This window comes from Mirounga leonina, unplaced genomic scaffold, assembly GCF_011800145.1.
Source record: "Mirounga leonina isolate KUSES-001 unplaced genomic scaffold, KU_Mleo_1.0 Mir_104, whole genome shotgun sequence".
In the NCBI taxonomy this organism is placed as follows: Eukaryota; Metazoa; Chordata; class Mammalia; order Carnivora; family Phocidae; genus Mirounga; species Mirounga leonina.
The window spans coordinates 12,751,766-12,777,059 of record NW_023270231.1 but is presented as its reverse complement, the minus strand read 5'-3'; the positions used below and the strand labels follow the sequence as shown (position 1 = coordinate 12,777,059).

General features: G+C 46.4%; 1 protein-coding gene and 1 pseudogene across 2 annotated transcripts in view; one reads left to right on the top strand and one right to left on the bottom strand.

Annotated features, from left to right (window-relative positions):
* TENM2 (teneurin transmembrane protein 2) overlaps positions 1 to 25,294 on the bottom strand; it is a 923,830-nt gene that overhangs the window by 86,953 nt on the left and 811,583 nt on the right. For both annotated transcript variants that reach the window (XM_035013873.1, XM_035013878.1), the window contains one exon: positions 22,366 to 22,512. In XM_035013873.1, coding sequence (XP_034869764.1) covers positions 22,366 to 22,512 — 147 coding nt within the window. The remainder of the gene's footprint in view (positions 1 to 22,365; positions 22,513 to 25,294) is intronic.
* LOC118016472 lies at positions 10,429 to 10,903 on the top strand (annotated as a pseudogene).

The following is a 25,294-nucleotide window of genomic DNA, read 5'->3' as shown; positions in this document are numbered from 1 at the left end:
TTACTACAATGTAATTTTTGGCATTACTCTTTTCATTTGGTTCTGTTAATGAAATTGAAATATGTAATTTCACCAAAGTTCCACTGTAATTTAGCAATTAATGTACAATTATTTTAATGCATTACTTTCTTTTTAGCAAACAAACAAATTAGGAGGTTGTGTGTTTTGCTTGGCTTTAAATTACTAAAACTGGCCTCTCATTTTCCACATGGGCAAACATTGCTTCTGTGCCTTGTAACACATTTAGATTTACAGAATTTCCTAGAAATGAAGACACAGGAGGGTGAGCAGGCACACACACTTTAAATTTAGAGACTTTCGAAGTCAGGGCTCTAAACACCTCTGCCTGATGGGCTGGCTGAATTGGGTACTCTCCAGAGGCTCACAAATCTCAGACCCAAGAAACGGCCAGAGAATTGTATCTCAGCAGCAGGATGATGTTGCGGCACAGTCTCAGATCTATGTTCAGATTGTATAGTGGATCCCAGAGTCCTTGGCAGAATAAGAAAAAGACAAGAAAACAAACAAACAAACAAACAAAACCGCATAGCACTCTGCCTTTAACATCACCTTCTGCGACTGCCTTCACCAGACAGAAGGAATCTACTGTGGAATGCCTACTTTGGATTTAAAATTATCCCACTGAGATTTGTTGGCAGGACTCCCCTCAGCAGATGCAGGAACTTCTCAGGTGAGAAGAAACACATTGCTATTAGCACTATAGATTTCTTTAAGGCTGCTGGCCTCTTCCCATTAGAAGTTCCATCTGTGTCTGGTGGCCTTTCCCTCCTGAAGCTGGGAACATCTCCTACCCCCCATCCGATTTACCACCCCCTCCTTATAACCTTATAATCAGCTTGAGAACCTCATCGGGCTCAAATAGTAACTCAGGACAGTTTTCCTATCAAGCACTCAACACTTTCCTCCCCAACCCCTGCTCATCTGCTACTCGTTCCGGACTTGTGACTTCTTCAAAAGTGTGGACCTCAAATTTCCCCACTGTTCTGTGGATTCTAGGGCTTTTTATTTAAGGGCCTGTCTGGCAGGAGATGTCCTATAAACACATCAGCAATAGCAGATGGCAAATGCTAAAAAAAGAAGAAAAAAAGGATAGAAATGATTTCCTCGCACATATTTACATTTACCTGCTCCGGAGATGGCGCATTTGGGGTTCTATTGGTTATTAAGTGTGAGCATACGTTATGCTTGTAATGACCTCATCATGTTGCGTGATTATGGGCTGCTGGTGCTGCACGCTTTCCGACAACACCGTGAACTTTAAATTGGCACTCCAATCTCCCAGTGGCCTGTCAGTCATGAGAGCCGCATCTTTATGCCAGCAAGCCCCTTGCGTGGAGTCTGACATGGCAATCTTCAGTAAATTACCCTGTCACTGACAATCTTGCAGTTATCTCACAAACAATCAAGCAGGCAATCAAACTGTTCTGAATTGCCAGTTCAGGACCCAAGAGGCTGCAGGCGTCTCTATTCAACAGGGGCGCGGGAGCGGCACAACCCTCCCATGACACTGGACGGTTTCTTTCTTTATTTATCCACCTACTTGTTTGTCTGGGGGGCTTTTGCCCAGGGAGCATGGAGAGGGAGGTGTGCAGAGTCCTCGAAAACGACCCAATTCTGATTTAGCGTTTGGGGAAAGTGACCCAGGCCCTCCTGACTGGGCCCCACAGCAGTGTGGCATGTTGGCTTCACGTGCCCTCATGTACTTCACTCCATGAGATGCAGCCACAGAGAATTATCTAGGTGCTGTCAGAAGGCAGGCTAAACCACAGCTCTGGCTGCAGGCCACACACATATGTCATACGTTAATTGTAATGGCCATTTCAGAGAAATATGGATGTGGAGAAACTTTCTGGGAACAATATGTGAGGTATTCTTTTTATTGCTTTTGATAAAGAAAATCAGAGAGAATCTTCCGAAACAGGTCTAGCAACACGAGGCAGAAATCAGGGTGATGCTAAATGGAATCCTTTGAATTAGAATTCCTAAGGTAAAATTTTAGTCAAAAAGCTTACACAGTGTCCGAGGGAAGAGCCTGGCCTCTAGAATCAGAGAGATTTGGGTTTGAGGCTCATGTCCTCTAATCCCTGGCTGTGTAAGCTTAGAAAGATAACCAACCTTGCTGAACCTCAACTTCTTTGCTTCTAAAACTGAGTTATAATAGTGCATATATCATAGGGTTCTGTGATGGGGAACAAATGAATTGATGTCAGTCTGCCATAGTATGTGTTCAATGAATCGTAGGTATTACTGTAACCAGAAACTCTGCAAAGTTTTCAGCTTTTTCAGTTTATAAAAACTGGACACAGATATCAGTAAAATTAATATCCCCTATTGGAGTCATTCACTGCTCTGTACTATGGGTAGGTTGAATCTTGGCAAGAATGTAATGTTTCCACATAGTGATAAGTTAATTGGTAGTAATAATAAATACTACAGATTGAACAAGATTGAACAAGATTTAGACATACTCTTGATTTCAATCCTCACGGCAACCCCACAGAGCAGAATATATAACCCTTAAGCTGCACACTCCAGATCAGGGTGTCTGGGTTTGAATCTCAGATCAGGTGCTGCCCATCTGCTGACCCTGGACAATTAACTGCCCTGCATCTCAGTTTCCTCATGTACAAAATGAAGATGATGATGATGTTAGAAAGTGTTGTTTGGAGGATTAAAGCAGTTATTACATATACAGCACTAGGAACAGTGCCCAGTACAGGGAACACTCAGTTAACTATGTGTTATGCCCATTATCATGCCTTCACCCACCCTATAGAGTTGGAACCTGAGGCTCAGAGAAGTTAAGTAAGTTATCCAAGTAGCTAAGCAGCAGCTCTGGATAAAAAGTAGGAAAAGGCAACCAGTGAGATCATTACCCTCTGTCTTCTTCATTATCAGAAGGAGGAGATATTTCTTTCCCGAAGGGAGTCTGACGACAGGGCAGTGGACACCCATCAACTGGGGAAGTATGCGTGGCCATGAGATTTAATTACTTCTGCAGGCCTGCCTACATCTATAGCCGGGAAAGAATCAGGCTGGTTGAAATAAGTTTCTAGAAAGGAGTCAACAGGAGAAACAAGATGCCTGGGAATTCATTCCCTGAAATACAGGCTGCCGAGGCCCACACTATTTTCCTGTGGGATTCAAACCTCCATTCAGCTGTTTACCATTGGCACAAGGTGGCACTTGCCTTCTGGGCTGGCTACAAGTTTGTGCCAGTGGTTTCCAGCCCCCGCCTAGTTCGCGCTGTTGGATTTTTCATGGAGCTCCTAAATAGGCAAAAGCTATAACCTCAAAGCCTTCTCTGAACACATACTAGTGAAGCTATGCTCAGTGGGGAGGAGGCCACGGGTCAGTGGAGGGGCTGCAGAGAGCCACAGTAGATGCCGGGTATTTCAGAGCTGGCTGAGACATGCACATCTTTTCTGTTCGGGAAAGGCTGCGAGAGTCGGCACATGGCTCTTACAGAGAAGGGAGGTCTCTAGGAATGAGAGGGTGTTTATTTCATTCATTTCATTTATTTTCCTTTTTGATCTTTGTAAACTGGGCAGCTTATGGAGAATCCGGATGGAAGCATTTTGTTCAATTTTCGTGCCTTTTATTCCCTGTAGCTTGGTATGCAAGTGATTCCCTTTATAACCTGCCTGAACTCTCCAGCTTTCTTGGGTATTAAAAGCTTCAGGAAAACATCTAAATTTACTTTTCTTAGTTTCATTTTGTGACAGGGTGGCACAAATCGACTCCAACAATTCACTTTAGGTGCCACGGACGGCTCTGCTAGCGTCTGCACATAGGACCTGACTGGGAAACTGGTCAGCAGCTCAGATTTTAAAAATGAGCTCCACTCTTTCCAGATCATGGTCTGATGAGAGGCATCACCAACCACCAAATCTACCTTCCCTACTCATCTGGCCAAGAGGATGGTTAAAACTAGGAAGAGTACATATGGTTCCATTTATAGGATGTTCAAGAACAGGCAAAGTTAATCAATTATGGTAAAACATTAGAAATTGTAGTTACCTTAATGGGGAGGTACTAGCTGGGAACTTTCTGGGTGCTGGAAATGCTCTAGATCTTCATCTTGTTCACCTGGCTACACACACATCAAGGTGTGTATTTAAGATTATGCAATTTATGTATTTGCCAACGGACTGACTTTAGGCAAGATACTAACCTCTTTGTGTTCTGTCTTCCTTATTTGCCGAGTGGGCATGATTATGATACCTCACAGGAGCAATGAGAGGACTAAGATAATCCACGCTAGGTAGATGCACAGCTGTGAGCACCTAGTAATCTAGTACGTACTTCTGAATCTTTTCTACTTCTTTTCTTCTTGGCATCATATAGGTTCATTTGGCATACAGAGTGAGGTATTTGCCAAGTTCTCATTTACCCAAGGAAAATAGAGGGGATCCAGGTGGTGGAGCCAATAAAGCCTAGGGCCCTTCTTGAGATCAGTTAATGATGGGGAAGTAGAAAATTAACAAAGAGTGGAGAGAAGGGGGCAGGCAACAAGTTGGGGCAAGAAAGAAGAAGCCTGTGCTGTTTGTTCTTTGTGATGGAAATAAAGGAGAGGTGGAGGCTGGCTGGCAAAGGCCAAAGGCACCTGAATGGCCAGACACATAAAGAGGTTTTGGAATAAAAAGAAATATGGCAACCCTAGGATTCTTTTTGCCTTGGTAGTTATTTTTTTTTTTTAAGGTGAGCTCCTTCAGGACCATGTCTAAAGTGTGTGGGGTCCCTAGTAAATATTTTTTTGCCAGGCCCCTGTCTATATAAACAATTTGAGTTACCCGAATTGACATATCAGCACCATTCTCATGCTGATCTTACAAGATCTTGCAAAATAATCTTCCAGCCAGAAGGAGCAATCTACTTGCCAATATGTCCACTGGAATTAAGATTGGGCATTGGGCCCTGAGATAGCTCATAAAAGCAAATCCCCAAACATCTCTGAAAATCTGGTCAACCTCATATGCATGGGGAGGGATGGTAGAGGGTCAGAGAACACCCTGAAAGGGAGAAATAGGGAGCACTGCTGATCCTGGTGAGTCCCTGCCCCGGGGGGAGCATTCAGAAAATTTCAAGGAGAGGGGGCACTCTAAAGCTTAAGGACTCTCCCAGAGTAGCACTAGATTCTTGGCCCAGCAAAAAAACACGGCCTTTAGAGTCGGAATATAGCAAAAGAATACAGGCTTTAGAGTCAGAATGGTTAAAACCTGTTCTATCATTCACTAGCTATGTAACCTTGGCAAGTGACTGACCTCCTATGACTCAGTTTTCCCAGCTATAGAATGGACTCAATAGCACCAACTTCACCAAAGAGCATAGAAATGCTATAAGGTGGTGCATATGAAATGAGATGGTGAAGGTGTTGCACTGAATACACAGCAAGAGCTCAACCAGTGGAGGCTACTCTTCATGATATTTTCTGCTTTCCGCCAGGGAAGGCACTGTTCCATTTGCATTTTACCCAATGCCTGCTGACAAGTTGGAAAGGAGGGATAATTGAAAGTATTCTGGCTTGATGTAACTAAAAAGTGAAAGGAGCAGGCAAGGCTGACTTGATTTAACCTGGCAATATGAGATTAGTTCTTCATTGCCTCTGTTAGGTCTCCCACATTGCCAACCTTTTAAAGCAATAGATTGGCTGACAGGGTGCTCATTTGGAAGGTTTCACCTGCCATTAACACCCTGGCTGCCTGATGGACCATCATTACACAGGCATCCCCTCCCTCCCAACCAGAGCAACCGCCATTCTTAAATCTTGCAAGAAGTGAAATTGTATTTGCGCTCCTTCTGGAAGGCCTGTTGGAAGCTTTCCTCTTGCTTCGTGCTGACTCTTTTTTTGACAGTCTCAGAGTTCCAAGGCCAGAAATCCTTGCTCCAAAGCACCTTTGGCTTTTCTTATGACTTAGCAATGGAAGATCAATCACGTCTGAAAAGAGATCTGGCAGAGGGGAGGCCCCACTGAGAGCTGCTTTTTCTGGGTTTCCTACTCTTCAGGATGCATGTGGGAAAGAAAATCAAAGCCTGCTTAGGAAAACCCAGGCACTGTTACTGAAAACAGGGATATAATCTAGGTAAGACCACTTCTTAATAGGACTTTGGCTTACCTTGAAGTTACTGGGGCATCTGGTCAACCCCTCACGTATGGGGGTGAGGGTTGGTAGGAATTTTATGACAATGAGCTTGCAGTGTGTGTCCATTTTTTTTTGAGTTTATTAAAACTAAACAAATGGAAAAAAAAAACCCAAAACAAATACCATCAATAAAAACCTTTAAAACCAATGCTTCTTAAAATCTAACCAGCATTAAAATCACCTGGGACCTTGTTAAAATACAGATTCTAATTCTCTGGTCTTTCCTTTGGTCTGCATTTCTTACAAGTCTCCAGGTGATGCTGCTGCTGCTGGTCTGAGCACTGTATTTCTAGAAGCCAGGCACTAAACCACTGTTGGTCAAGATGTGCTCCCTGACCTCTTGCCCTGGAACCACCTCAGTGATTTTAAAATGCTGATTCTTGCTGTCACCCAGGTCTACTGAATTTCTGAGTGTGGAAACTGAGAATATGCATTTTTTTAAATAAATGATTATTTATTTTTAGAGAGAGACATAGAGCACATACATGAGTGCAAGTGGGGGGATGGGGAGAGGGAGAGAGAAAAATCTCAAGCAGACTCTCTGCTGAGCATGGAGCCCAGTGTGGGGCTTGATCCCAGGACCCTGATATCATGACCTGAGCTGAAACCAAGAGTTGGATGCTTAACCGATTGAGCCCCTTAGGCACCCCGAGAGTATTTTAAAGAAGATTCCCAGGTGATTTTTTTTGCCTGCTAAAACTCAAGGACCCTTGCTCTGAATTACTGAAAACATCCCTCAAATATCCATAGCAGTACATCTGACTCTGAGAGACTAAAGGAGCCTTCCCGAACTATGTCTCCTGGGGGTTCCCTGAAACATAGAAGTGGAGGTGGCACTGGAGGATCTATGGTCAAAAACAACTTGAGAGACATTGGTTAAACAATTAAACTAGTTTCTTTACAGCAGGACTTCTCAGAGACTTTGATGGGTGAATATGCATTATAAATCTTTAATGTTGCAATGGAGCATGCAGCATTTCCTGACCACAGACCCCTTTTGGCCCAGAGCATCTCCCCACAATAGTCTAGTACAATCCAGGTTGAGAAGCACTTCACGAGAACAGAGCTCTAGGCTTGGGAGCTCTATCTTTGGAAGGACCAGCCACACCTTCATCTACTCAATAGCCCCCTGCTTGATTGATCTCATAAAATGCACGCTTTGGGGTGATTAAATGCAATACAAACCAAATCATCACTACTAGCACATAAGCTCAGAGCCCCTGTCCTTGGCCTCCCAGTGCCTCCCAAAGCCAGCATATTTCAGCATAGAGACCTTATGTTAGGTGACACATTCTGGGAGTCAGTAGGATGATGAAGCATTAATGGCAACCATGTGTAATCAGAGCTAATGACTGGCACTTATGAAAAGCTTACTAGGTTTCAGGTACCGTCATAAGTGCTTTATCTGCATCCCTTCGTTAAATCACCGCCAGAATTCCGGGGATCGTTAACTTGTTTACAAGTGAGGAATTAGAGATTAAGAAGGAGAGTAAATAACTTGCCTAAGACCACACAACTTCTACATGTTGGGGCTGTCTTTTGACCCAGTTCGCTGCACTCCAAAGCCAAATTCTATATGAGGCTGCCCTGTAAGGGCAGTTAGAGTAGAACATTTCAAATGGCAAACAGGAGCCGCTGTGCCCGCCGCCATGACATGCACTAAACTCTTTTACCCGAGGCAGAATGATGTCAAATAGAAGAGGAACAGTTTAAAGACATATTGGAGGGAGATTTATTTTTTGAAAAGCTGGGATGCAGAGTGTTTTAGTTGGCCCTCTGTCCTAGCTCCCACTCGTGACGGATGGACCTCCATAGGGCTGTTCCTTTGCCAGTACTGAAGCCCCTCTGTGCTTCTGCAGCCTGCCCCTTACCCCCTTATGCAGCCATCATCCCATAAGCTCGCTCGGACACTTGAGGGTGGTGTCTATAATCTCCATTTTGCAGAGGAAGAAACTGAGGCTCAGAGAGGTTAAGAGCCTTGCCCACAATCACACAGCTAGTAAATAATGGAGTGAGTCACCCTTTGGCTGTCCACCTCCAAAGCCTACATTTGGCTTCTATCCTCAATTCTTCACGGGAGGCTGTAAGTAGTCACGGCCATATAAAGGTACCCTGTGAATAGTGTAGGACCTGGGGGAGGAAATGCTGAGGCTTCACAAAACATCTTCATTCTCTAGTTGTTCTTTCTTTCAGCCTCTCTCTCTTACTATCCGCGCCCCCCCCCCCCCCCCGCCACCTCTCCTCAACCCAGACAGAGTCTCCAGGAATAATGATCTCACTTGATGAGAGTTTGTCCCCCTTGGACATTCCCTGACAGGTCTCTCTGGCACAGCCTCACCCTTGTTAGCCTAGGGCCATGTTTTTTATACCTGGGGGAATTCTATCCTGGCTGCTGCCGTCTCCCCGCTGTTCTGTTACAAAAACTACTGGCAAGAAAGAGCAAGGGTCTCTGATCTCAGCCACGGATGTCCCCAAACGCTCCCCCTCCCCCACTGTTCCTGGCCTCTCCCCCCTGCCCACCATCAACCTCCCTTTCAAAGAGCTCACTGACAGGTCAGACAGAAGCCAGCCCAGCAGGGGGTGGCAGGCTGGTGGGGTGCCAGACAGTGACCTGCTGGGCCCCTCAGAAAGAAAAGGGGCTGTCACCACCGACACCTCAGAGCAACAAACCGGAACAGTTACTTTCTGCCTGAAGAGAGACCCTGTCTCCCGGGGGGCAGGTGGGAGGACTGGCCCCTGAGCTGAGAGCATTAGCAGAGGGCATGATGCCTGTCCTCCTGGTGCATAAAGAAGTGCCCCTAGACTGCCAAGTGGGAGAAGGGACCAGACTCAGCTATCATGCAAGCTTTCGGTTAGATTAGGGAAATCAGAAGTACTAATTCCTAAACATGGCTCTTGCCATGCTTCAGGTACTGTGCTTAGCACACCCTGGAGATCTCATTTCATCTTCACATTCACTCTGTGGCCAGTATTGGACTGCCAGTTAACGTCACAGGATCCGTGTTTGCAACATATTGGCTGTGTGGCCTTGGGCTAATTAGCTTACCTCTCTGAGCCTCAGTTTTCTCATCAGTCAAGTGGAAATAATAAAAATACTAGTTTAATAGGGCCTTTGTGAGAGAGTAAATAAGCCTTGTGCAAAAACATTTAGTGCATAGCAACCACCTGTTTACTCTGGCTTTATAGATGGAGAACCCACGCCTGGAGAGGTTACATTATTTGACAAGGTCAGGCAGCTGCTTGTGAGTGGGGGAGCTGGGATTTGCCCACAGCTGGCCCAGCCTCAGACCTGCTGACCTCTTTCACTACTCTGTGCCTCACCAGGCTGGCCATGGTTTGGGAGGTCGGGCTTCACCCAACGTGATTCTCGGCAGCCCCTGCCTTTCCTACAGAGCTTGCATACCTACTGCCGCTGGCCCATGTGAAGTCCATATTCAGGGTGAGCCAAGTTGACAATAGAGATGAAGAGCAGTATAACCATGTTCACGTCTTACTGAAAAGAAATAATGTATCTTACCTTTAGATTTTCTTTGCATTAATAAAAGGCTGTGAGTGGTATGTAGCGACTTGGGTGTCATTGTATGGATGTGTTTTTTTAGTCCTAAAAGGAAATGTATTCATACTAAAATACTGGGTCACTGTGTACTGAATAAAAGACAACTGCTTTCTGTCCTAGACACTTCTCATTAAAACTTCCAATTAAAACATTCAATTCATTTAATAATGAGTTGACCAAGACAGAGAAGAACCCTGCAGTTAGGAACCTAGATTCTAGAGGGGAAACAGACAATTAACAAAGAAATGTATAACAGACTTTGAGAAGGTGAGAGTGTCCTAAAGAAAAGTAAGGCAGGGTAAAGGGTCGGGAGAGTGATGGAGGAGGAGGGTTGCTGTTTTAGATGGGGGTGGGGCAGGGAAGCATCCCAGAAGTAATGTTTGGGAGAAGCCTGAATGAGATGAGGAAATAAGTCCTGGAAACTTCTGGAGGGAGAACATTCTGGGCAGAGGGAACAGCAGGTGCAAAGGTCCAGGGTGGAAAAGTATCTTGAGAGTAGGAACAAGATGGTGGATGTTGGGCTGGATGATGGAGACGAGTAGAGGACGATGTAAGTGCTAAGTGGAAGCAGGAGCCTGCTAATGGGGAGCAATGGCTGTGACCCAGATGATGTGCTGTGGGAGATGCAACGCCCAGCAAAGGTTTGCACAGGGGCATCGGATGACCTGACTTTTAAAAGGATTCTTCTTTTTTCAGGCATCCAGGGAGATGATGGACATACAGACTGAGCATGCCTACTAAAAGCAGCTGACCGTCTTTCAGAATAAGAAGAGGGGCCCGCTTGGAGAAACTGGCAAGGAGAAGTTCCCGAAATACTACAAACACATTGGTCTGGGCTTCAGGGCACACAAGAAGGCCACTGAGAGCACCTATTTTGGCAAGAAGTGCCCCTATACTGGTCATGTGTCCATCAGAGGGTGGATTCTGTCTGATGTGGTGACCAAGATGAAGATGCAGACGACTACTGTCACCCATCGAGACCACCTCCCCTATATCTGAAAGTACAACCGATTCAAGAAACGCCGCCAGAACATGTGAGCCCCTGTCCCCAGACTTCTGGGATGTCCCGATCAGCGACACTGTCACAGGGGGTGAGTGCCAGCCCTTGAGCGACACTGTGTGCTTCTACATGCTCAAGGTCACCAAGGCCACTGACACCAGGAAGCAAATCCAGAAGTTCTGAGACTGGACATCTGCCCAAACCCCAAGAAAATAAAGTTATTTTCCCAATCATGGGTCCAAATAAAAAAAAATATATAAATAAATACAAATATAATATAAATATATAATATAATACATATTATAATATATGCTATATATAATATGTAAAATAAATATAAATATATATATATAAATAGAAATGAAAGGATTCTTCTGACTGACCGCTTTGTGTGGAATAGACTGGAAGCTGGAGGACCAACGGTCCAGCCCAGTGAAAATGATTGCATGATCCAGGTGGAGGTGGAAAGATATTAAGAAACCATGGCTTTAATGGTCAGGAAGAAATGGAGGGGCCAGACAAGGGTGCACTTGCAAATCTGTACAGCAACCCTCACAGACAAGGGGGCACGTGAGAGATTTGGGAATGCCCACTGCTGTGGACCACGTGATGGCTGGGAAGCGACAGCACTGATGTTGTGCATCAAAGGGTGCTTTGGGGGCGCCTGGGTGGCTCAGTTGGTTAAGCGACTGCCTTTGGCTCAGGTCATGATCCTGGAGTCCCGGGATCGAGTCCCGCATCGGGCTCCCTGCTCGGCAGGGAGTCTGCTTCTCCCTCTGACCCTCCCCCGTCTCATGCTCTCTCTCTCTCATTCTCTCTCTCGCTCTCTCTCAAAAAAAAAAAAAAAAACTTAAAAAAAAAAAGGTGCTTTGGGTGCTGGGCCCCAGCGGGCTGGAAACTTCTCCCTGGATCTGCTCCCCCTGAGCCGTGTGCTTTATGAGTAGGCATAGCAGAAGTAGGAGTAGGTGAAGCTTGTCCCAATGACTGCAGCATCCCTTTCTCTACAGATTCCCCTTGCCTTCCCTGTCCCAGATCCCAGTAGCTTTGGACTCTCTGGCCAACCTGATATAGAACTACTTTTAGAAAACGGGTCTGGGAGGAGGACGAGCCAGACATTTAGGATTAGGAGAGCCAGGCTCCAATCCCAGCACTTCACTGTTGACTTTGAACAAACTACTCTCTAGCTTCTCAGTTTTTTAGCTGGTTAAATGGAATCCTCTACTGTTATATGTCAGCAGCTAATTCAGGGATTTTTTTTAACCTTATGCAGACCAGACAATATGTTCGTTGAGCCATCCAGATCCCTGGGTTGTGATCTGCGACGGAAAATACACTCATTCCAGCATGAGTGTGTGTGGGATTGAGGGGGAATGTACATTAGAACAGGGACCAAAAGATGGATTTCTGATTTTGAAATGTCATGCATTACTTGATATGATGAGCTTTTGATTGGGAACAGTGTGTGTGTGTGTTCAGAGTCTCTGAAGTCACATTACACAGGGAGATACTAATAATTAGACCTGTCATTTAAATAAGGTGGCATTCAGGCGCTTTCTGTAAAATGGCTAGTCAAACCTCTCAAAGGGCCTGTGAAGTTGGTGGTGGTATTGAAACAGAGGCTCGGACAGGTCAGGTGCTTTGCTCAAGGGAGTACAGCCAGTAAGAACTGGAGCCAGAACTAACACAAGTCGGCCTGACCCAAGACCTGGCAGACCCCAGCCGAAAAGGGCACAGCATCAACTTTGGGCCTGAGGGCGATGGGAGAAGCCTCAGGAAGTCACAAGGGGGAGAGACCAGGGCCAGCTACCATGTACCCTCTTCCAGCACGCTCTTCCCACAGCTGTGCTTTACTCCAGGGCTCTTGAAAGAGGGGAGGGGGACAGATCCCGGGAAGTTGGGGTCCTGAGCCCCTTTCCATAGCCACAGCTCTGTGGCAGGGGCTTCAGTGAGTACAGTGGGTCCGTATGCCAATCAAGCTGCCACGGCCTGGGACGCAGAGCTTTTTGGTCTGTCCTCCCCCTCAGGTGGCCCAGGGATGCCACATATGGAGGAATCACTCTCTGTCAGCACTTGAGTTCCCCCCCAAATGGTACCTATTGTGTCAAGTCAGTGGTTCCCAAAGTGTCAGTATCAGCTGGGTACTTGTTAGAAATGCATATCCTTTGGCCCCGCCCAGACATACTGTACCAGAAACTCTGTGAGTCTGGCAATCTGTGCATTATGCCTTCCAGGTGATTCTGATGCCCAGTGACCTAAGAGAACCTTTGTACTAAGTATTTTCCATGTATTAGCTCATCTGAGCTCACAGTATCCTCTGAGGTGGCAACTAGTGTTAGTCCTACTTTACAGAGGACAAAACTGAGGCTTACAGAGACAGGTCGACTTGTTCCCATCAGTGGTGGGGCCAGGACGTGAACCCAGAGCTCCCTGGCCCCGAAGCGTCTTGATCACCTTGCCAGGCTGTCTCCTCCCCTCGAAGTGAAAGGTTGTGCACGTGCAACAGAAGAAACATACAGACAGGCCACTCCTTCTTCTCTGCTGTGAGCATATGTATTTAGGAATCACCCAAGCAGATAGATCAGCCTTCTGTCTGAGAGAAAAGGTGTGGCTACAGTTGTGGAGACCAAGATGCTGAATGCAGGAAGACAAAGCAAATACTTCAGGTAAACTTCACTCTGCCCAGCGTGGCACGCAAGGCCTGGCTTTCTCCGTCCAGACCCGCCTCCCCAGCCTCACCCTCCTCCACTCTCCGTCAGTCTTCTCCGAGGTCCCCAGATACGCACTGCTGTCCCTTGCCTCTGCACATGCGCCCACAATGCTTTCCCTGCATTCCTGATCTAAGTCCTCTGTAGCTTTCAAAATTCGAGTTTTACCTGCTCTGGAAACCTTTGATGCCCCTTCTCTGGGCTGTCCTATGCTCTCGGCCTCATTCTATCCTGGACCCTTAGTATACAGCTTTGTAGAGGCTGGTTTCACATCTGTCTCACACCCCAGCAGACCTTGGATTCTTTGTGGAGGAGTCTGAGTCTCATTCACTCCTGTGGCCTGGCTGTGTGTGTGTGTGTGTGTGTGTGTGTGTGTGTGGTTGGCATGGGGGGACGTGTTTGCTCTTGCCACCCTCCGTGACAAGAGTATATGTAAATGGGGCTGGGACTAGGGAAAGTTGAGGGAGGCTGGCCTACGGGCACAATTAGAGAAGGTGCTCACTCTTGGGTACACAGGTGCCTCAACTCATCTTAGTCTATCTAGTTCCTGGGTCTCAGAATGATCTTACCAGTAAGGCCAGCCATACGATCTCTTGAGGGGGACTGTGTCCCTTTGGGGACAGCATGGCGTGGAGAAAAGCGTACTGAATCTAGAGCCAGGAAGCCTGGATCTGCCCTACCCTGCTATTTGGCCTTGAAGAAGTTACTTCCCCTCTCTGGGTTTTATACCTGCTGGGGACTCCATATTTTAGTCTTTGTGCATCTGACATTTGCGGACTCCACGATTGCCGTGAATCAAAGAGGTAGCGTCCCTCAGTGTGTGTGGCCATGGAGTTCCAGGAAATGGGGTTGGCAGATCAATGATGAAGTAGCTTGAGCTCAGGAAAAGGGAGGGAATTCCCCTGGAAAGGTTTGGTCTTGCGGTGCTCGGGGAGGGAGGGAGCACTGCACACACAGCTTTGGGGCACACCTTGCAGTTTTCTTTGGATTCACATTTGGCTACATAGTTCTGGCACCTCTCCAATCCCCCGAGCTCTTGGCTGAGAAGACGGAAAGTCAAAGAAAAGAGCACAGACCTTGGGCAGCTGCTCACTGTGCTGCAGAGAGCGTCTAGCTATTTAAAGTCCAACTGTTCCACTTTCCCCTGCTTGTACCCTGGCATTGCAATGCATAAGCACTTTGTGGCAAAAATGCATTCCAAATCCAAAATGGGTGGGGGGGGGGAAGCTAACACCAATGCTATTTTTCAGAATGCTGCAGAATTCGTGTTTCTGCGGGGCTAAGGGTGTTAAGCACTCACAGATTGCCCTGCTAGGATCCCGAGCACAATAGTCAGCTGCTGCGAGGGGTCCATGAGGAAGGCTCTTGACTGAGTCCTGGCATGGCTGCATTTTAGCTGTGAGGCCTGGGTCAGCCGCTCTGCTTATCTGGCCCTTAGTATCTGCCTCTATGTGAAGGATGCTCAGAGGCTCTTAGGGCTCTTGTGGGCTATTGTCGTGATTTATTTGGGCAATGTGGGTAAAGTCTTAGTAAGTGCTGGATGCATCAGGCCCCTGACATCAAGCCAAAGACACTCCCTGCTCTGGAACTGTCTGGAACCCTCAGATATGTCCCCAGGAGATGTTAATACTTGCACCAGATTTCTTGATCTTGGCATTATTGACATTTGGGGCCCAATCATTCTTTGTTGTGGGGGCTGTCGTGTGTATGTAGGATTTTTAGCAGCATCCTGGGCCTCTACCCACTAGATGCCAGTAGCATCTCCGTTCTTCCTCCCTGCTGTGACTCCTAAAATGTCTCCTGATGTTGCTAAATGTCCCGCTTGGAGAGTAAAGCTGTCCCCAGTAGAGAGCCACTGGTCTGGACTGAGGGGAGGGCTGTGGGAGCAAAGGAGATAATCCTGGCACCAGGCCCCTTGAACCTTTATTCAAAGGCTGGTCACAGGAACCAAGAGGGTTCTTGCTACAATCTAGGCAGTTTCTCTGGCCAACGCAAAAATACGGGAAGCCAACATAGGAAATAAATGTTACCTCTTTGCCACCAGTTAAATCTGTGTTTTGATCCTTTAATTCCCTAAAATAAGTCCACAGTGATTTACATTATTAACATTTTTTTTTGCAAATTAGGTATTTTAATCACAATTTTATGATGAATATTTGATTTGTCATCTAATCAGGGAAAAATATAATCCCTTAAGAGACACTTAATAATCATTTAAACTACTAAAAACTTGATTAGGAAAGACTGAAGGTGTGATGTTAGGTAAATTCATGAACTTTAAACATCTTCGTCCAACCCCCCAAACAAATTCCATGCTTAAATCCATTTACTGTGAGAAGGTCTTCAGTGGGCAAGTTCTATGTTTGAGGTGACTTTTCCTGAGGCCTCTTTACAGCAACAGTTCTGTACTTGTTTGAACTTTCCCCAGAAACAGTCTCCAAATTTTGTTAGTGTTTGCGAAGAACTGAGCCTCTGCCTTTAAAGTAGCCAAACGGTCTATCAGAGTGGTTAGCTGGAAGCCTATTTTGAATATTACCTTCTCCAGCCTCTGTATCCTTATCTATGGCAGGGAAAAACTATGAAGAGACAGAGTCATAAAACTTCTGCGTCTGCTGCGATGACACAAACAGACCAGGAAGATATAGATGGGATAATTTAGGAGTGCGCCATTTGTTGTGAAGGCAACACCACAGGGTGATGGGGGAGAGACAGAGGTAGGTCGAGACAGGCCTCTTTGGGGAGGGGTGCTTGGGCTGAGAATGGAAAATGGCTGCAAGGAGCTGGTCATGCCAAATGCCCAGGTCAGAGCATTTCTGGCCCTGGATCAGCAAAGGCCCTGAGGTACGACTAAGCTCAGCATGTGAGGGCAAGGGGCTGGAGGGAGTGGACGCAACAGAGCTGCTATGGCGGGCGGTGGGGGTCGGGCGAGAGAAGAGGAAGGGGCACGTCACAGAAGGCACTCTAGGCTAAGGTGAAACATTTGATTTTGATTTTAACTACATGAGAAGCCCTTTGAGGTCATGGCACGGTCTGATTTACAATTCAGAACTCTCTCGCAGGCTGCTGTGTGGAGGAACAGAAAGTGAGGTGCAGGCGCCCACCAGTGGGTTGCCTATCCCATTACCCAGATGCATACAAAGCTCAGAACAGGGCTCGGTGCACATAAGCTCTCAAAAATCTCACTGATTATAGTTTTTCTATGTGATAAAGAATGAATTTTACTTTTTTTTTTTTTAAAAAAAACCTCAATAGAAAACTGACCCCCCAACCCTCAGTTTCCTAAACAGAAGAGTCTTGAGTCAAATACACTGGAAGATCCAGAATAATTTCAGCCCCCTGTTGCCATGTGGTCCTCAGTTGGGGTTAGTTCTGCTTCCCTCCCAAGGAAGAGAGACCCAGTGCCTGGCCAGCTGGCCGTGGCCTCAAGGCCACATTTCCCTTGTAAGCATTAGATATATTGTTTTCCTCTCTGGAAGCTAGTTGGGGACTCTGTTTATGGCTCCAGCTACATTTGCCACAAGGTCTTTGGACTGCAAGGGGAATCCTCATCCAACCCAATTAATAGAGCAATGTTGTACTTCTAAGCTGTCCCCCACCCAACCAATCCATCAACATGATTTGCACACATTAATCAAGGCATTTACAATGGGTTCACCAAGCTTTATCTCTCATTGGATGAAGAAATGGGACTATTTGGACTTGAGAACTATAACTCTTCCAGAGTCCCTGAAGTCTTGAGCTTGGCTCTGCTAAATGCACAGACAAGGTGTTATTAATTAACAATTGAGATAAATGCCGGAATAGCATCCCTGAATCATGTCAAACCAATTTGGATGGTTATGGGATGGGGAAAAGGGGAGGAGGCCATGGGCAAGGGGTGGGCTTCGTCTGTTCCAAGTGCTTTGGACAGACTCCAGTGTTATTTCTCCTCATTTAGACCTGGCTGGAGTGCCTGGAAACTCAGGCCAGCATCCACATCTCTTAACCCAAGGCAGCCTCCTTTGGAGCAAAACAAGGAACCAAACTTCACAGATGGAGGTGGGCTGAGAAACACTGTCGTGGAAACCTTAATTTAGGGAGAGAAGTGTAGAAGCTGCTGGTAGGTGGAAGAGCCTCCATCACAGGTTACTGACCACACAGATCGGTGGCTTTGAGTACTCTCCCAGGAGAGATACTGAAGATGTTGGGGTCAATGTGGTGATGGGCTTTCTTTCCTGTCCTGTGGCCGACACCCACACTCCATGACAGTCGCCTCTCCACGCTCCCACGGAAGGGGGGTCTTCCACCCTGTCAGTCCTGACTGTAGTAATTATAATAATGTGTTATACATCTTATCTCTTCAGATGGATGTGAGCTCTTTGTGGACATGCATCGTATTTGTCCTAGAATTTCCAAAGGCCTCTTTCCAATGTCTAACATTTAGCAAACTCTGAATGAACGTTTGTTAAACCATCCAGGGAAGTCATGCAATGCTGAAATTTGATGAGCACTGGTTAGAACCTCAGTGGTTATAGACTGTGGGAAAACTACCGGTTGGGCTCCATCTATGCGGACTCAGCATGCGTTCTAGAAATAACGGCAACAGTACCAGCAATAACATTAAAGCTGGCAGCAAGCTGCTCTTGAAGGCACCCCGTGAAGCAGGCACCTGGTAAAACGTATTGCATACATTTTGTCAGTGAAACCACACGCCTGCTAATGGAGTTGGCATTATCATGCCTATTACACAGACAAGAAAACTGAGACCTTGAGGAGTCAAGTTACTCGCAGAAGTGGGACACAAAGACTGCTTCCTGAGCCCAGGCTCTTAACCATCATGATGTGACAGTGTCACCTGCAACCAGAGCAGTGACAGGAGAAGGAACAAGAGTCTAACTTTTGGTGCCATGTTAAAACTACGGAGGGAGACGCAGACAGCTCGCTAATACAGTAAGGCAGGATGTGACGCACTGTTGACTGTGGACAAGTTCAGCGTAGAAGGGCTTTTTCCTACCCCCTCCGCTCCAGGCCTCCACCCACAGACAGGAGAGAGAGTGTCTGATAGGATTCCACGGGCACTTCAAGCAGACTCCCAGGCTGGCTTGAAATGATGAGAGCTGGGCTTTGTACAGACAGAGGGCGGGGGTTCCTGACTCCCAAGTTCTGGGTGATAAAGGCATGTGGGGAAGGAGTAAGGCCTGTCTTTCCAGGCCAGATGGTCTAACAACGCCTCCCCACCTTCAGGTTCCCACTTTTAGAGGAGATCTACACCCTTTCTCCTACCCCTGGCTGTGATGAACTAAATCTCACACCTCTGTCTTGGTGTTGATAATTAAATATTATCTGCCTGTCACTTGATGCACATGTTGTGTGTATTCTGACTTTAATGAGCTGGTATTTGTCTTCTGTAAGCAAAAATATTTCTTTGAGTCTCTTCTTTTTCAAATTGGGGTGAGCAGTTCAAGTGAAGATCTTTCACTATTAAAAAGGCAGTCTGCTTGCCGGCAGGTCTGTCTGAACTGTTTCTACTTCTCAGGGGCAATGGCAGGGAGAACTTGCCCCTTCCCCATCAGCCATTGCTTCCTGAGGTTAAGTTAGCGGTCACGTGGCTGCAGGGTGTAGGGAGACTCTGAAAGGGACAGGATGAAGAAGGTAGGGAACTGGCATAAATTGTTTTTTGGGGGATATTCGTAGGCAGCTCTTTCCAACAGGGCTTCTCAGCCAGGCACCACGGAATATAGAAAATGTCTGAGTGAAAATTTTCTCAGGTCTTCTAAGGAAGGCACTTAGTACCATTCCAGATGCATAGGAGACACGTCAAGTCATTCCATATAATGAATGTCTTAGGACAGTGTTTCTCAAAGAGAACCTGCCTCAGCATTACCTGGAAATTTCCTTGAAATTAAAATTCTTGCACCCCGCCCCACACTTGCGGAATCCGAAATTCTGGAGGAAAAGTTCTAGCAATCTGTGTTTAATCAAGCCCTCCGGGGGGTTTGCTACAGTTTCTGAACCACTAGTGGCTGCAAAGCACCAGGGCTTAATTCTCTCCCAGGTTGAAAAAGGCTGTCAAGGGCTGCAAATATCTGTATCCATATTTGTATCTATATCGATCTCAGTTTAAAATAAAAAATATCTATCTCTTTAAACTGAGATTTCTTTTTTTTTTTTAAATGTAGAGTGTTCCCGGATGAAAAAGTGATTTGCCTCTTCCAGCTCCACTTTGGAAGAGCACCCCATTATTTCCCCATTCATGAGGCTCATAACAAATGTGTTCATTGCAGCTGCTCCCCTGGCCGACATGCATGCTCTGCCTGGGTGCCTCCTCTGACCTACTGTCAGGGTCAGAAACCACACAGCCCTGCCTGAGAACTCCCAAAGCAGGAAAGAGCCTGGGGCAGAACTCCTACCCCCACCAAAACAAACAAAAAAGTGATATAATTAGTGTGCGGCAGGATTGGATCTGGAGTTGATGAGGAGCAACTTTAATATTTATCAATAAACAGCAAAGTGCTTAGCACACCTCCTAGGGAAGTAATTAACCATAAAAAGGATACTCTGCACTGAGGAATCTCCTCCAAAAAAAAAAGAACTCAGTTAATTGTGAATTGCTTACACCAGGTGAGAGACAATCCGTGTCTACCTCTCACCTGACATAAGCAACTCTGAATTAACTGGGAGTTTCTTTTTATAAACACTGTGCAGAGCCTTTTTTTCTTTTTTTTTCCTGGTGGCTAATTACTTCCTTGGGAGGTTCGCTTTAATAGTTCCCATAACAAGGCCATTATTGTCTTTAGCATAATCACTGCCTCATTTGTTTTTGTGCCTTGCCTCCCTGACGCTCTGCCTCTGCCCACCAGGAGGGACCCTGAGCCCTATGTGCCTGCAGTGCAGTCCTCAGGCCTGGACCAAGAGCACCTCATGTGCCTCTTCCGGTTCTACTATGTCAGGAAATCGATTTTCTCCCGAAAGGAGTTGCCATCAGCCATAGGACTGGTGGAGAGGAATGGAGATGATGCAGGGCGTGTTGGGGAGACTGAGTCAGTCCCCCTCCCCTACGTGTGCAGCATTCCAGCCATTTGCTATTCTTTCAGCTGCTGACACCTGCAGTGGGGAAGGGAGCCAGGACAGCGGCTCCTTTCTGGAAGAGGAAGGGAGCTGATCTGTAAGCAACCACTTTGCTAGGTGAAATCACCAGGGACCAGAGGCAAAAACGGAACCTTATCAGGAGAAGTAATGCGATTTTGACTGTCTCTCTTGGGGAAAAAAAAAAAATGTATGGATATATGCAGTTATGGCTCACTTCATTCAAAAATGAATTAAAGTGGCTTCTATTTTGGCTCTGTTTCAGGAAGCTAAATGAATGAATGGGAGCTCTGTAAATTACATCAGGTCTATAAACTTTTTTTTGATTGGTGTACTATCATTGTATGTACATTTGGTTATTTACACATTATGTATGTACAAGTATAACAGCAATAATAGATTATGGGAATTGCAAGTGTCTATTAAGAGGATGAGGAAAAATAAAAATATAATAATACTTTCATCCATCACCCTGATGAATTGCGCCCCTTTCTGGACACTACCTAAGCCGACCCTCTGGGGCCGTGAGGGCAGGAGCTGATATTCTCAGAGCACAGGGATTGACAGAGTGGGACTAGACACATTTTTCTTAAATCAAATAGTTGGACACGTGGATCCTCTTACACCCTGAAACAACCTGCTCTGAGGGAATTCTGACCAGTTAGTAATTTTGGTGGGAGAAGGTCACACACCTTAAGGGAGCACTGCTCCATATTCTTAGGAAATCACACAGCCCGTATGCTAACGCAACCCCATTTAGCCCCAGAATCTTAGCACTCCATCAGGGAATAACACAGGAAAATCCAGTTCAGAGGTTCAGAACAGGGATTGGCAAATTTCCTATAAAGGGTCAGAGAGTAAATATTTTAGGCTTTACCAGCCATGTGGTCTCTGTCCAACTCCTCAATGCTGTCTTTGAGGGTGAAACATAAACCGACAGGCATTGTTATGTTCCAATAAAACTTTATAAGAGGGCGCCTGGGTGGCTCAGTTGGTTAAGCGACTGCCTTCGGCTCAGGTCATGATCCTGGAGTCCCGGGATCGAGTCCCACATCGGGCTCGCTGCTCAGCGGGGAGTCTGCTTCTCCCCCTGACCCTCCCCGCTCTCATGCTCTCTCTCTCTCATTCTCTCTCTCAAATAAAATAAATAAAATAAAATCTTAAAAAAAAATTAAAAAAAAAACTTTATAAGAAAATGCTAAAATTTGAATTCCACACAGTTTGCATATATCTTGAAATATTGTTGTTCTTTAGATTCCCCCCACACCCCCAAACTTTAGAAATGTAAAAACCATTTTTTAGCTCATATAAAACCAGGCAGTGGATTGGATGTGGCCAACAGGCTGTCGTTTGCTGGCCACTGGTTGGAATGTGGACTTGGGAGTCAGAGCTGGGTTTGGGCCCCAATTTTACCATTGGTGGTTGACTTATCTTAAAACAGTTACGTAACTGCAGCCTAAGGCTCAGTTCCCTCATTTGTAAGGTAACATCTCTGAGGGTCGTAAGGATGAAGGGACTGCCTGAGATGTCTGAGGGCAGCGTGCGCCCCATTCTGTGGTCACCACCATCGATTCGTTCGAGACTCCCAGCCCCGGAGGCTCAGGCAGGAACGGGCACCCGGGGGCCGCGCCAGGGCCCAGCCACCTCTCCGTGGCGCTATGTGCTTGAGAGTCCAAAGCCAGCGTCAAGCCCCGGGCCCTCCAGCCCTTGCCTCCAGGAACCCTCACCGGCCCGTCCTCTGCTGCATCTGCATCAAGAGAAATGTTACAAGAGCATTTGACAGTAGGGGAGGTCTTTCAGGAAAAATGACTCAGGACGGAAGGGTACACAATGCCCTGCTCTTGAGGGGCTGGGAATGAGAAGACGCTTGCTCACCTCCCTCGTTATCCTTGTTATCAGCACAGGAGGTTTCCATGGCAACGTTGCATCCGGGCCCTCTCCAGCCGGTCTGGCAGACACACTGCCAACTGTTCTGACCCAGTGTGCATCTCCCGTTGCCGTTGCACAAATCGGGGCAGCCATCTGGTTGGAGAAACGGAGAGGATGAGAAGGAGGGGCGCGAGGCCGCACTGGGGCAGCAGGGGGAGCCATGCAAAGGGGGAGCAAGGCCGCAGGGCAGCCACTGGGCCAGCCTCAGAGTGGGGCCCGTGCCTGCCTTCCAGAGAGTCGGGGAAGCAGGCAATGCATGCAGTTGCAAGACACAGTGGGGTCCCAGATGCAGGGGATCCCCAGTGACACTGACCTGTGTGAAGGGGTCTGAGGCAACCTTCCCAAAGTGGGGAATATTCCAGAAAACTAAACCAGCTCTGAGCTTACAAGCCTAGGTAGGCTGGAATTTCCAGCCAGTAGCTCAAGATTGAGGCTACCTCAAAAAAAAAAAAAAAAAAAATCTTTTCTTTCTTTCCTGTTTCTTTCTTTTTCTTTTCTTTTTTTTTACAAGTACCTTCTGCAGAAAACAGGAAATTCCCTATCAACCCAGGACGGAGGCAAAGTACCCTCCATCATTCAGAATTTTAAGGATATATTTATATATGATTATCACAAGTTTCTTATAACAAGGAACTGGATAGTTCTGCTGGGCTATTTTCATATTTTTGTAATAGCTTTAAGGGGCACTTTAAAATGTTGGCTATTTATCACTCAACCTTATTTATGGCATGATTTAAAAATACTGCCGAGTCTGAGGGCCGTGGAAGGATTAGGTACTCAGTGCCATGAACAGGGAAAAGAGAAAAATGTGTATGTGCATGAGGAATGAGGTGACGTTTGAGTAATTCTTATTTTGTGGTAACCTTTTCTTTCTTTCTTCTTTTTTTGGGGTGGGGAGAAGTATGAAATCAGCAGCCTGTCTAATTCCCTAATTGCTCCAGCACCTAAAACAACTGTGGCTACCACCCTTCTGACCTGAGCTGGGGCCCAGGGATCGTGGGCGTGGGAAGATGAGAAAGGGTGGCAGGGGGTGGGGCACTAAAGCGGGGTGGGAAAGCCTCCCCAGCAGAGCCTCTGTCACCCTCTAGAAGATGCAGAGAGCAGCACAGAATTGGTAGGATGTCGCCACCCTCACAAAACCTACTTGCTGGCAAGAATTCCTGGATATGTTCTCATTTTTCCTTTACCAGCTTTATTGAGCCATAATTTACATACCATAAAATTCACCTGTTTTAAGTGCACAGTGCAGTGGCTTCTAGCAAATTTACAGAGTTGTGCAATGTAGGTGTTTTTCTTACTTCATTTAAATAGACCCCAAATGACCATTAATGTCATTATCCCCAGGAAGTAACTTCCCGAATATCCATCTATAATTCGGTCTCCCCCTCTGTCACCATGTCTATCTCCAGCTTTGGCGGTGTATTTTTTTTTTTTTAAACCACACGAAGTGCAGGGTGGACTGGGCTGTGGTGGGGGCATGAAGAGCTTTGCAATGATGGAGGTAATTGATTTGAAACCATTCTGGCCCAAATCTTCTGAATCAAAGCGTGCCTCTCCCCTTACTTCTCCCTCCAGTGTTCCAGAGGCTTTCGCCAGCCATCTTTCCTCTCTTCTCTCAAAAACCCATTATGAGAACGCCAATAAACCTAATTTGTGCACGTGGTAGTGGTGGGAATTTAAAGGACTCCTCCTAGGAAGAAAGGTCTGGAGGGTCTGAAAGTGAGTTGAAATGTACCTATTTAAGGCATCTTACTTTTGAATGCTTGTTCCCCCCATCCTTTCCAGAATGTGGTACAGGTTAGGTCCTGAGAGAAGAGGGTAAGCGAAAGAGGAGAAGTTCTCTGTGGGGAAGTCTCTGTAAGGAAGCTGAGCTGTCTTGAGAGGAGAAAGCAGGAGACTGTTACCAGAGAACCTGTTTTCTTAGCCCAGCACTAAATCCAGATGCAAACAAAGCCTAAGTGTTTGCATACCTCAAGAAAGACTTGCTGGTATTCACACCTATCCTTACAGAGCCCAGATTCACATTTCCATTCCTTTCCTTACCAAGGAGGTGACACCCCCCCTGCCCCGCGCCCCCCAGCCCCTACCCCGGGGGCCCTGCCTGGAGAACCAGTGCCATCCCCCTTGTTCATACTGTGAGAGTGTTCAGGGAGCAGAAGCCATCCCCAGTTTCAGAGAAATACCATAAACATTTCTACAGGAGCAAAATGAAACTCAGTAGGAAAAGCCCAAGGGACATTTCAGAGGTTCTCAAGGAAAGGAGTCTATCTCCAACCTCCAGCCACCTCCAGCTTTACAATTTCTACCAGAAGAGTTTTGGTTGAATGGATCACACAGAATACACTAAATGACAGACCTAGCAACATTTGCTCAGCATCCCATCTATTATATGTGCTTTGTTATTTAGCCACTTTGAGGACTCATGTTTGACTAAAATCACGCCCAAAGTCTCAACAGAAACCTCATTGTGTAGGAAAGCCACGTCTACTACATAAAATTTAAATTTGCAAAAACACTAGCATGTCAGTCAGAGATACGTACTCAAAATATCTGTGCGCTTAGATTGAAATGAAGCTTTTTCTACCCCCTCTTTCTCTCTTGATTTTTTTTCTCCTGCCCCAACCAACTGAAGTGAGATAAACAGACCACAGTAGCAGGTTTTCTCCACATCATATGGGGAAGATGAAAACATGAACAGTAGGAAGCTGGCAAATCTCTGAGAAGTTTCGGGGTAGCTGGGAATTAATGGACAGCACTTTGCGTTTAGCTTGAAGATGAAGAAAGTAGCCTTGGCAGGTGCGTGGTGTTGCTAGGCAACCCCAAGCTACCCCCAGCACAAGTTCGTTCTGCTGGTGGCCTTCTGAGGAGGTGACTT